Here is a 13,173-nt window from a genome sequence, read left to right as displayed (position 1 = left end):
ATTTTATTTTTAAGTTTATGTGCGGGTTAACCGTGTTTATCTAGTTTGGTATTAAATTTAAAATATAAAATTTTATTAGCCTAGTTAGTTAAAGGTTGTAGTTTGTTTGTTTTATGTTGCAAGTTTGAAACATGAAAAATTTTATTTTATTTTTAACCGTTTTAAATTTGTGGGCGGGTCAACCCACAATCCGACCCAAGTATCCATTTACTCTCACATATATATCCAATTTAATCGGAGCTCTCAATCTGACAATCTAGATACTTAGAAAATTAAGCATCATTATATATATATTACGTAAAAAAAAAAAATTAAAAACAAAAGAAAAAGAAATGTCTTTCCATTTGGATTTGATTATATTTTATTATGATGCAATTAATTTATTTTAAAAAAAATGTATAATTAATGCCTAAACACCATGGGATAGGTCTATATTTTTCTTTTCTTACAATTAATAGATTTAAACATAAGGAAGCTCGAGAAGTCTTATATAACCCACCACTAATGACTCTCAAAGAAAGAATCCTCCTTGAATGCATTTTTAAAAATGATGAATTTTCTTGCATTGATCTCTGCATTTGGGATAATAGCCATAGCCCATTTGTTAAACCATGGATTTACAGAGGCCACTGCAACCGTTATTGACTTGTCAAAACCCAAAGGAACGGTTAAAACCATCAAGGTAATCACCATCACCGTCATCATTTATTGCTTTTCAATTTCAACATTAAAGTTATAAAATAAAATCTTTTATGATGTATGCAGAGTGACTACGGAGATATTATCGATTGTGTTAGTATCTACAAACAAATCAGTTTCGATAATCCATTGATTAAGAGCTCGCAACTCAATCTTAACTTGGAGAAACAGGTACATTATACCACATAAGTCCCCTTTGGAAATATTTCCTAAACTCTTGGTTTGTAATCTTTAATTATATTATAAGATTAAGCTATTTAATTAATCTTTATATATATATATATAGATGAAAAGGGATAACTCTTTCACCAAGAATAAGCTTGTCCAGGACTGGCATAAAAATGGAGAATGCCCATTTCAAACCGTCCCTATTATAAGATCCCTTCGACGTCAAACTAAGACATTTCAGAAGCCACTTTCAGCCATCAAAGTCGGAGACAATAAAAATCCTAATGTATGATTATGTTCATTACATTTTAAATTATGTTTTTTTTTTAAGTAATTTGTAGCAAATTAAAATGTTAGCATGCGGTGGTATGGGATAAGGAAGGAGCATACTTAGGAGCTTCTGCAAAATTCAGTGTTCCGAATCCTCGAACTCAGCAAAATGATTTCAGTTTAGCGCAAATTTGGCTCTTAACTGCGATGGACACACCACGTTTAAACGCTATTGAAGCCGGTTGGACAGTAAGTACAAAACTCAATTGAACATTTTACTTATTTATATATATGTATAAGTTTTAATCATTATATTTATTTAATTTTGTTAGGTCCATCCCTTATTGTCTGGAGACCATCAAACAAGGTTTTTTATATATTGGACAGTGAGTTAGTTCTCTCTATACTCTTCCAACATACATAATGGGTGTTTTTATAAGATTATTATTCAACATAATGTTTGTTGTCAATTTGTTTAATTAGTAACCTAGCTAGTTCACGTTGCAATGCAGAGTGATCGCTATAACAGAACAGGATGTTATAATCTCTTATGCGAAGGCTTCGTGCAAACAAGCCGGACTTTTGCTGTCGGCTCTCCCCTATCGATTTCCAGCGAGATAAAAGTTTCTGTCTTCAAGGTTTGAAATATCGTGTCGTCGTATTCCTTTTAAGTGTATGTCATTATTGGAAAATGAGTTGTTATTTAACAAAATTTGACGTGACAATGACATGCAGGACTCTGAAACAGGAAACTGGTGGCTGCAAGTGGACGACGATTTATAGGATACTGGCCACGTATAATTTTCAACCTTTATTTCAACGCTTTAAATTCAACCGTGGACAAAATTTTATGGGGCGGAGAAGTGTATTACAAAGATGATTCAGGTGAGCACACGACTACTGAGATGGGCAATGGTCAATTTCCCGTGAAAGGTACGAGAGCTAGTCATGTCCGCAATCTTCAAGTCATGAAGAGGTTACACAAATGGAGTAGTCCTGACTGGTCTCTTACACAAAGGGTCGCAAAGCCTAAATGTTATGACTTAAGAATTCCAAGTTTTCTTAATAGGAAAAGTGATTGGGGGGTTTATTTTTATTATGGAGGTCCAGGAAGATCTAGAGAATGTCCATAATTTTTATATATATATTACTAATTATATATAGAACTCAATCCAAGATTTGAATCCAATAAGCCAGCAAATGGGTAAAAAGATACACATATATATATATATATTATGTTTTCTCTTCATTATTATTCATCTTTCTCTTTTCTCTCCATCAATTATTTGTCTCTCTTATTTTTCACTAATTTTGAAATATATATATAAATATATTTTATATTATTTATATATTTTTAAAATAAGTAATAATATGAAAATAAATTAAAAGAAAAAAGGATTGGGGTTTATGTTTATTATGGAAGTTCTAGATTTTCTTTAAAATGTCCATAAATATATATAGTGTATATCTTCACACCATTCATAGTACAACATGGTTCACTAACTAGTATGTTTGGAAAATGTGAAAACCCAAATTGCCAATCTGGGCGGGTTAAGGAATGGATCAGAAAATTACTTTTATATACTAAAAAAAAGGAAATTGTGTCGAGTACAGAAAGATATTAACAAAATAAAATAAAATTGGCTTATCAATCTACCGAACATGTGAGGAAGAACTTGCACCTTCATTTTGTATTGGCAGATGATAACTAGCTGCATCATTGAAATCATTCTATAGTACGAATTATTGTCGTCAACACTAAAATTTGGTTAAACATTAATTTCATCTGAAAAATGTACAAAATGACTTGATGGTTCCTCGTGTATGATAATTCTCAATGAAACCACTACGATAAAAATAACTTCTACAAGTTTCTAAATCTTGAAATTTACGATTTCCGTATTTTCTTCATAGACACAATATATTTCCTCCATTCATACCATTAGCATTGTGCATAGAAACTTGAATAAATTCTTCTACCCCACTAGTAAAAAAAGGGGGTTTACCGAAAGATTTTTCGACAGATTTATATATCTATCGGTATATGTGCCGAAAAGAAGAAAATTGTCGCCAATGAGAAAAAATGCCGACAGTCTCTACATTTCTTTCGGTATTTAGAGACAATACCGAAAGATATAGTCTATATCTTTCGGCTTTGAATCCATCTAAAAAACAGTCTTTTTTTTAAGGTTCAATACCGAAAGATATATACTATATCTTTCGGCTTTGATCCCTTCCAAAAAAATTCAGAAAAATTGGCTAAGTGTTAGATTTTCTTTAAGGGATATACCGAAAGATATATACTATATCTTTTGGCTTTAATCCCTTCCAAATAAATTAAAAAAACGGCTAAGTTTTGGGTTTTCTTTAAGGGATGTACCGAAAGATATAGACTATATCTTTCGGGTTTGATCCATTTCAAAAAGAATTTCAAAAAACGGCTAAGTATTGAATTTTTTTAAGGGATATACCGAAAGATATAGACTATATCTTTCGGGTTTGATACCTTCCAAAAAATTCAAAAAATGGCTAAGTATTGGGTTTTCTTTAAGTAATATACCAAAAGATATAGACTATATCTTTCGGGTTTGATCCATTTCAAAAAGAATTTCAAAAACGGCTAAGTATTGAGTTTTCTTTAAGGGATATACCGAAAGATATAGACTATATCTTTCGTCTTTGGTCACTTCCCAACAATTTTTTTTTTATTTAAGGTCAAAGTCGAAAGATTTAAGTATATATTTTGGCTTAGCTAGTAGATACCGAAAGTTTTGTAGTATATTTTTCTTTTTTGGTCACTTTTCCCCAATTTCTTTCCCCCTTTTCAATTTGTGTTTTGGTTTCTAAGTACATGAATCTTGTTTAATTGTCCAAACATATCAATTGTGAGTCAATATTCCAAGTATGGGGATTGTGATTGAAGTTATAAGGTTTGTGTTTGATTATATAAAGATGTATATAGGTTTGTGTTTGATAATACGTAGAATGAGTGAGTATGTTTTATATTTGTATGAGTAGAGGTTTTGTTTATTACTAAGTATATAGAATTGTGTTTAAGTTTTTAAGGATAAAATATAATCATGCTTCAATCTAGTAAAAATAATAAATTTGAAAATGTCAAATACCAAAAGATTTACCTCATATCTTTCGGTATTCAAGTGTAAAACCGAAAGATTTATCTACATCTTTTGGTTTCACCCACTTCTCAGCAGTTTTATTTTTTTTGGTTATTTAAGGTCAAAGCCGAAAGATTTAAGTATATCTTTCGGCTTAGCTAGTAACACTAGTAAAAAAAGAGTCTATAGCGATTGGTCTCCCAATCGCTATTAGCCTCTAAACCAATCGCTGGAGACATAAGGCGATTGCTTATAATCCAATCGCCATCAATCGGTAGAGGTTTCCTCGCCGTTGTCTTAATTGGACGCGGCGATTGGTATAATACCAATCACTATAATCTTATGGCGATTGGATTAAAACTAGTCGCAATTATACTTAATGGCGATTGGTTGAACACCAATCGCAACTTCCATACAGTCTCTAGCGATTGACAAAAGACCAATCGCAACTTCCATACAGTCTCTGGCGATTAGTAATCGCTACATACTTTTTTAAAAAAATAAAAATAAAAAAAAAAATTCTTCATTCATCAAAAGCTTACCTCAACACAATCTTTATAAAGTATTTGCATTCAATATAAAATATTGCTGTGAAAAGAACAGGCAACAAAATCTAACCAAATTCTACGGTACCCCATTAACCGATTGGTTTTCCCATTGAGGGAAGTCAACATATATGGATCATCGCCTAAAGTTGATGCTTGAGAGAGCTTATATGTGGAACGCTTGTTCTCATCTAACATAAACCTTTTCTTTACATGTTTTGCCTCAGCCTTCAAAACAGAAGCTGCATAAGAAAATTCATGAAAATGAAATCTGTAATTACAAGCCTTTTCGGAAATCTGTAGTTGTTTGAGCCCGAGGCATTCTGATTCTCACCTCCTGTATTAGGAGTGGCATCGTATGAAGATTCAGGCCCACAACGTGCAATTGATGGAGGACTGGAAAATTCCTTCTTCAAATTCTTGGTGGGAGGCCTTCCTCTTCGAACAACTTTTGGCTGTGGTTTGCCTTCTTCATTAACTTCTTTCAAATTATCAAAATCACGTTTTGCCAGCTCTGGTATGGTCTTTGCCTAGTGAAATATTTCATAATCAATTCAAAAATTAAACAATTTTTCTAAAAGAAGTCTATTTTAGAAATGAACAAACCTGCCGAAAATAGACAGTGTCGGAAGCATTATATTGCATTGCATTTGCGCATATCAGGAAAACATCGGCCTATAAAACGACAAAAAATAAGATCAACACCTGTCACAAATAGAGGAACTTGAAAAATATACCAAATAAATGTCTGACTTGATAAGTTTTTCCTATAAACACTCTTAGGCATGAAGAAAAATTCATCATCAGTTATTAAAATCAAAATTTTAGGAAATGATGTATTACATAATAAAATATGCAAAGACAGTTAGAAAGTTGAGGCTCTAGAAGTAGAGCTTGTTTAATGTAGGGTTATTTGAAAATAATCCGTTTAATGCACAAAGTGGTTTATTTGGATTATTAAATGACTAAAAAAGAAGGCAAGAAAATATGAGCACACAGCTCCACCGACCAAACTGCTTTGAGCTTTGATTCTTTTTTTTTTTTTTTTTAGTAAATGCAGTTACTTTCGTGGAAGGCCCCAAAGTGCACTTCAAAAACACAGTTACAATGTTAAAGTCACTACTACTATTAGTTCACATTTAACATATCCTTCTAACTGAAACCGAAGAATAAGTCATAACCTTTTTGACAAGCATTTTTTAAGTTTTAACTAGTTAAGCCATTTGTCAGAAATCACTTCACTCAACACCAAACTAGCAAATCAACCTAGCAGCTTCCATATTCAGTACTTCAAACAAAAAATGACAAGGGGAAGCATGCATTATTGTCAAAAGTAAAACTAGGATTTAAGCATTTTGAAAGTCAAGCTAATTGGTTCTAATTGGTTCCTTGAATAACAAATATATTTGAAAAATATTAAAACATATATACTGGAAATTTTGGAAAAAAAATCTCCACCTCATTAATTTCATGGGACACAATCTTGTGGGGTCCCTTTTTCTTCTATTTTGTTGGCTTACAACAATTACATTTTACATTAATGATCTATAAAATAATGTATTATTGATATTTCTGAAAAAGTACAATCTCTATAATATTGTACTCATAAATGAGGCAAGTTATCACATACTGTATAACCATTTTCAATTGATTCTAAAAAGCTTATGTTTTTTCCAATAGTTCAAATCAATGGAATCATCAAAATCTTTTCCTATAACAATCATCAAGACGATATTGTACCAAAAGGATAAACACCCAATTATTAATATATAAATATTGTTATTAATTTATAGTTAACCGATTAAGATAATTATGTTAATCAATATCAGTCTTTCTTATACCGAAATGATACTAATATAACTATTTGTTATCATTTCACTCAAAATTCATGGAATCTTCATATAGATGTTTGATAATCCTCCTTCAAAATACGCATTAATCATTTAGTTATTCTCAGTGCACTAAATTTCAAGTGCAAGTTCATTTGCTCAGATTAAGATCACAACTGTAGTTTATTTATGACTTAAAAGAAGATAATCACAAACTTAAATTGTATAAATATATATATAAGTAATGTATTTGGCCTATAATCCCAAAACATCATGCATCAGCTTAGAGACAACCAAAAAGATTAATCCCCAGAAAAGACGTTTAATCCAACCAGTCAATTCATGATTTCAAATAGCACAAATTGTTAAAAGTAACGAAATACATACCTAGAGTGGGTATGTATGTATCATTGTAGCAAACGGGAAAAAGAGCAATGTTGAGTTTCTTTAGCTGCATAAGGTTTTTGTCTCTAACGCAATCAAGCGAGATTTGAACCTCACGACCAGCTGTTTTGTTGAGTTTCTTTAGCTGCATAATGTTGAGTACTTATCATTAATAACTTCATGTTCTAGCTGTTTTGTTTGATAAGAAAAGACACGTAGAATCAAGAAACAAAACAGACAGATATGTTCATAGTATCGAAAATTAAAACTAAACGAAAGAAAAAACTTCACCGCAACTTTCCCCTGCAATGCCATTAAATTCGTGCAACAAAGGGATCTCTGACTCATTTGCCTGAAGTTTTTATCACAAAAATTTGTTTCTGTTAGAAAGTTCATATCTTTAGCAATAAATATCAGACAACTTCCTTCCAATTACTCTTTTATCATCAGTGCATTTTCATAATTGTTGGACAAAATTCTATAAAAGACTTTGTCTAATTAAGGGTCAACTAAGCACTTTAAAATAGATTTGATTTATAGTTCTTATGATGAATGAGAAATAAGACTACACTTCAATACAAATTGATATCAGAAGAGAGTTGAATACCATTTTCTTGGTCTAAACGCCAGCAAAGGAATCTGCCACCAGAAGAGTACCTTTACTATGAAGACGGTGTCTCACTCTAGTCCCTTTGACTGCAAAAATAATATAAACAAAAGAAGGCACAATTTTATTGAGTTAAAGAATCCCAAGAAGTAACAGATTTACAGATGAACTACAACATGTGGATGGTTTTGCTAGGAGTGGAAACCTGATGAATTGTAGTAAGAGTAACAGCGTCTTTATTCTCACATTTCATTGTAAGAAAATTTTCCCTCTCGCGTCCAGATAAATAGTCAATAAAAGCTTTAAGCACATGAACACAGCCTTTTTTGTCTGTAGTGACATCACTCTTGTCTTCATCCATATTGTACTGTGTTGATATAAATTCAGAAACATCATCTAACAGATGTTGGATCACCTGCGAGGATGCAACTTAGATCAGACTTGTTATACTTCTAGATCTCAAGGAGATTCTGCATATAAATACAAAACAATTATAACTTTAAAAATTATATCTGATGCCAACAAAAACACGAGGAAGAAACATATATTATTGATTCTTATACAAGAATAAGAGTGAATTCAATTAATCCAATGATCATAATAAGATATAGAAAAAAATGGATAAGATAATTGAACTGACTATGAAAAAACCATTCCCTCATTGACATACAAAAAATGCACTTGGGCAGAAATAATGACTTTATACTTGATGAATGATTAGTAACTTACATATCTAACATCATTGTCTTCATTTAGCAATTTCTCTCCATCAATGTCAATGACTGCTCTTTGTTCAAGCAAGTATTTCTATAAATCGTCATTCTATAAACGTCTATTGCAGAAGATGAAACCCTAATCCACCGAAGGTTCATAATTCCATTCTCAGAAGATGAAACCCTAATCCACCGCGCCTGTTGCTGGGAATCTCTGGAGCTGTTGCTGTGAGTCGGAAGAGGAGGTTAAGAAGATGAAACGTTTGTCAAAGATTTGGGAATCGCGGTTAATGTCTAGCAGTGATTGGTTTTATAACCAATCGTTTTCATTCAAGCTAGTAACGATTGGTTAAAGGACCAATTGCCATTATAATGGTAGTTGCGATTGGATTTAATTCCAATCGCCATTATGAACAGTAGTAACGATTATTCTAAACTCAATCGCCAAGTTTGCTAGCTATTTACCCTTTTTTTACTAGTGTAGATACTGAAAGATTTGTAGTAAATCTTTCGGTGTTGGTCATTCATCACTAATTTCTTTCCCCTATTTCAATTTGTGTTTTGGTTTCTAAGTATATGAATCTTGTTTAATTGTTCAAACATATCCATTGTGAGTCAATATTCCAAGTATATGAATTGTGATTGAAGTTACAAGTATAAGTTTGTGTTTGATTATAATATGATGTATAAGGTTTGTGTTAGATTATACTTAGAATGAGTGATTATGTTTTATATTTGTATGAGTAGGGTTTTATGTAATTACTAAGTATAGGATTGTGTTTAGGTCTGAAGGATAAAATATAATAATGCTTCAATCTGATAAAATAATTTTTTTTGAAAAGAGCCTAATATCGAAAGATATACTCTAAATGTTTTTGTATTCAAGTGTAAACCGAAAGATTTATATAAATCTTTCGGTTTTGCCCACTTCCCAGACACTTTTTTTTAGGTTATTGAAGACCAAACCCGAAAGATTTAAGTATATCTTTCGGATTTACCCTCGAATAACAAAAGATTTGTATTAAATCTCTCGGTTTTGATCACTCTTCGCTAATTTTTTTCCTCTTTTTGAATTGATGTTTTAGTTTCTAAATACATGAATCTTGTTTAATTGTTCAAACATATCTATTGTGATTCAATATTCCAAGTATATGGATTGTGATTGAAGTTACAAGTATAGGTTTGTGTTTGATTATAATAGGATGTATAAAGTTTGTGTTTGATTATACTTAGATTGAGTAATTATGTTTTATATTTGTATGAGTAGAGGTTTTATGTAATTACTAAGTATAGGATTGTGTTTAGGTTTGAAGGATAAAATATAATAATGTTTCAATCTGGTAAATAAATTTTTTTTGAAAAGAGCCTATACCGAAAGATATACACTAAATCTTTTAGTATTCAAGTGTAAAACCGAAAGATTTATATAAATCTTTCGGTTTTTCCTACTTCCCAGGCACTTATTTTTTTTTGGGTTATTGAAGACCAAACCCAAAAGATATGTGTAAAACTGTCGCCCATTATGGAAGAGGCAATACCAACAGATTTACTATAATTGTCGGTATTTCCCTTTACATTGCGTTTTTTGGCAGAAATCCTCCCCTACGCTCTCTCTTCTCCACCGAATCTCCTCCGAAGCTCTTCTTTACTTCATCAAAGTCGTTGATCGAAGGTAGAAGAAATCGCAGATCCACCGCCTCCATCAGAACTCCTTAGATCCTACCGTCTCTTCGTCAGAACTCCGTAGATCCGCCGCCTCTCTTCATCTTCTCGGATCTGCAGGTATGTAAATCCATTTCTCTTCATTTTTTGGATTTCTATTTATATATTTAGGATATATATATATATATATATATTTATTGATTGTTGATTTAGGATGAAATTTGGGGGTTAGTTGTTTGTTTATTTAGGGTTAGTTGTTTTTTTATTCAGGGTTATCTATTTGTTGATTTGTATTCAAATTATGAATGGATTTGAGTTGGAAAGTTTATTTGATATTGTAATTAAGATTATCAGTTCAATTGGCTGAAATTTGGTGAAATTAGAATGAAATTATTGTGATATTTGTCTGAAATTATGTGAAATTAGTTTGAAATCCTTGTTGACTAGTTTTCATTGTGATATTGAACCTGAAATTGTTAGGATTTGTATCTCCCAAATCCGACTTGCTTGAAAACAATCTGTAAAAAACACAAGAAAGAAGAACACAAGAACACAGAGATTTATAGTTGTTCACTCAAATTGAGCTACATCCACTTCAGCCACCACCAGATTACACTATGAAGAAGAAGGAATACAGAGTTTTTGTCTCACACTTTATCTCTCTAAAATTCTGTCTTAACAATGTAAACCCTTAATAATCACATATTTATAGGGTAAACATTCAGGTAATAAACCTAAATAACTTTGGTCAGGCCCAAGCCCAAAAACCAAAAAGAAAATCCAATAAACTCTAATTAACAATGTAGAGTTTATTATAAGTGTAGGCTCCATAACTCAACAATCTCCCACTTAGAGACTAACTTCATCATCTTTCGATCGATAGTGGCTTTCCATTCGGTGTCTTAACGAAGAAGACCAACTGAAGTTGCACACAACTTCAGTTTCTTATTTGTCACAGCATTTGTCAATATATCAGCTGGATTCTCACTCCCGGGAATCTTCTCAATAGCTAATACTCCATCTTTTAAAGCTAACCGGATGAAATGATAACGAACCTGTATATGCTTCGTCCTGCCATGATAAACAGGATTCTATGCCAAATGAATGACACTCTGACTGTCGCATCACAACACAAGCTTCTATCACAGCAACATACTCTGTCTCACTTCGTAGTCTTGACCCAATTCTCACAAAAAGGGTTGTAACCAAATCATTTCCTTAGAAGCTTCTGTTACAGCAACATACTCTGCCTCACAACTAGAAAAAGCAACAATCTTCTGTAATTTTGAAACCCAACTGATTGCAGTACCTCCCAGAGTATAAATATACCCTATTGTGCTCTTCCTACTATCAACATTACCACCATTGTCAGCATCAATATATCCTTCCAAACCCATATTAGACTTTCAAAAACACAAAGCGAGACTCATACTTCCTCTTAAGTATCGTAGTATCCACTTTACTACTTCCCAATGTTGTCTACACGAATTGCTCATGAATCTGCTAACAACTCCCACTACATGTACTATGTCTGGTCTTGTGCAAACCATCGCATACATCATACAACCAATGGCAGAGGCATACTGAACAATTGCCATGTAATTTTTCTCCTCCTCTATTGAAGACGACTGATCTTTAGATAGTCTGAAGTGACTAGCTAAGGGGGTAGTAACTGGTTTTGCATCATACAAGTTGAACCTGCTAAGAACTTTCTTCACATATTCCTCTTGTGAAAGCTTGAGAACTTCTTCATCCCTGAAAATTCTCATCCCAAGGATTTGTTTAGCAGCACCCAAATCCTTCATTGCAACTTTTCAGACAACTCTTTCTTGAGATTGTTAATCTCATACAAGCTTGCTCCAACAATCAACATGTCATCAAACCTCTTGATATAGCAGCAATGATCAGCTTCACACCTCAAAAAATTGTTACTTTTCATGAAGCTATCGAACTTCTTGTACCATTGCCTTGGAGCCTGTTTCAAACCATACGGACTCTTCTGAAGCTTAAACACAAGCTCATCTTTTCCTTTGATTTTAAATCCTTCTGGTTGTCGCATATAAATCTCTTCATCTAAATCACCATGAAGAAAAGCAATTTTGACATCCATTTGTTGAAGATGAAGGTCTTCTTTCACAACCAAACTCAAAATAGTTCTGATTGTCATCAATTTAACTACTAGAGAGAATATTTCATTGTAGTCAATACCTTCTTTATGTTGAAATCCTTTCACAACCAATCTTGCATTATACCTCATGGTTTTATCATGTTCTTCTTTAATCCTAAAGATCCATTTGTTATGAAGTGTTTTCTTTCCCTTTGGCAGCTCAGTGAGCTTTCAAGTCGTATCCTCCAAAATCATGGTTCGCCGAAGGTGTTTGCTGCGCAGAGCTGCATCTTCCCGGTAGTCACCTTCGATTTCTGACATCCGGTTATCTGCCCAAAACAAAAGTTGCCTCGTCTTGTTGGCGAACCGGAGTGTCGAGCTAACGGTTCTCTTCATCTTTTCCTCTAGTGGGTTAACCGTCGAGTCTTCAAATTCTTGAAAGAGGCTCTTGACCCATTCTTTTGTAACACCCGGTTCGGAGACTTCCGGTTGTTTATGTGGAGATTGCCCGGTGAGAGGAGGGTCCGTCCTTTCATCGGTTTCATTTGTTGCCGGATTCGCCGTTGGAGGTTTTGGACCGTGAGCTGGACTCTTATCGATCCGTGGGGCTGTATAGTGCGGTATTTCTCTTTGTTTGTACATCACCTCCAGCCGCTCTATTTCTTCAACAAGTTCTTCTCTCGCTTTCTCAAGCCTTTGTAACACCAAAGGCGTTAAGGTATCCTCCGATGTTTCCTCGTACCGTTCCTTAATTTTCCGGATCAGAACGGTAAGCTTCTGTAGTCGGGCTCGCGGTCTTATGACGGAGGTTCGCCCCAAGGCCTCGTGAATAGTTTCGAAGTTGGTGAGGACCATGACCATTTCCTCTACTTCCTTCAGCCTCTGAAAACACTCTTCGTCGGTGAAGTCTGGTAGAATGTCTCTATAACGTTTGTTGAACCGGTGCTCGTGCCATTCCCGGTATATCTATCCAATGTTATCATCTCGCCGTGCAATGACCTCTAGGTGTTTGCGCGCTATATTATCGGCCTTTGTCGGTTCGTCCTCCTCCTCCTCTTCTTCACTACTTTCTT

The 13,173-nt window shown here is 33.4% G+C and overlaps 2 protein-coding genes across 2 annotated transcripts; one reads left to right on the top strand and one right to left on the bottom strand.

The window, feature by feature from the left end:
• The first annotated feature begins 547 nt into the window (after positions 1 to 547).
• On the top strand, positions 548 to 1,920 carry LOC124928157. Its single transcript, XM_047468687.1, has 5 exons — positions 548 to 682; positions 766 to 870; positions 1,225 to 1,386; positions 1,650 to 1,775; positions 1,873 to 1,920. Exons 1-5 carry the CDS (start codon positions 548 to 550, stop codon positions 1,918 to 1,920), a joined length of 576 nt encoding a protein of 191 aa, XP_047324643.1.
• A 2,905-nt stretch (positions 1,921 to 4,825) lies between these two features.
• Positions 4,826 to 5,559, bottom strand: LOC124928145. The gene is made up of 3 exons (XM_047468678.1): positions 5,405 to 5,559; positions 5,080 to 5,328; positions 4,826 to 5,026 (listed from the first exon to the last, which is right to left on the bottom strand). The coding sequence occupies exons 1-3, from the start codon at positions 5,441 to 5,443 to the stop codon at positions 4,826 to 4,828; spliced, it is 489 nt and encodes a 162-aa protein (XP_047324634.1). The 5' UTR covers positions 5,444 to 5,559.
• Positions 5,560 to 13,173: the final 7,614 nt, after the last annotated feature.

The sequence above is a fragment of the Impatiens glandulifera genome, chromosome 1, assembly GCF_907164915.1.
Source record: "Impatiens glandulifera chromosome 1, dImpGla2.1, whole genome shotgun sequence".
Lineage (NCBI taxonomy): Eukaryota > Viridiplantae > Streptophyta > Magnoliopsida > Ericales > Balsaminaceae > Impatiens > Impatiens glandulifera.
Note: the sequence above shows the minus strand (reverse complement) of the source record. Positions and strands in the feature narration are given on the sequence as shown.

What these genes read in the sequence shown, in the direction of transcription:
- LOC124928157 (XM_047468687.1), top strand. Translation starts at nt 548, where the DNA reads ATGATGAATTTTCTTGCATTGATCTCTGCATTTGGGATAATAGCCATA. An exon ending in ATCTTAACTTGGAGAAACAG is followed by an intron (nt 871 to 1,224) that starts GTACATTATACC and finishes TTAAAATGTTAG; the next exon opens with CATGCGGTGGTATGGGATAA. An exon ending in TAAAAGTTTCTGTCTTCAAG is followed by an intron (nt 1,776 to 1,872) that starts GTTTGAAATATC and finishes AATGACATGCAG; the next exon opens with GACTCTGAAACAGGAAACTG.
- LOC124928145 (XM_047468678.1), bottom strand. Translation starts at nt 5,443, where the DNA reads ATGCAATATAATGCTTCCGACACTGTCTATTTTCGGCAG. An exon ending in ACACTGTCTATTTTCGGCAG is followed by an intron (nt 5,329 to 5,404) that starts GTTTGTTCATTT and finishes ATATTTCACTAG; the next exon opens with GCAAAGACCATACCAGAGCT. An exon ending in ACAGATTTCCGAAAAGGCTT is followed by an intron (nt 5,027 to 5,079) that starts GTAATTACAGAT and finishes TCTGTTTTGAAG; the next exon opens with GCTGAGGCAAAACATGTAAA.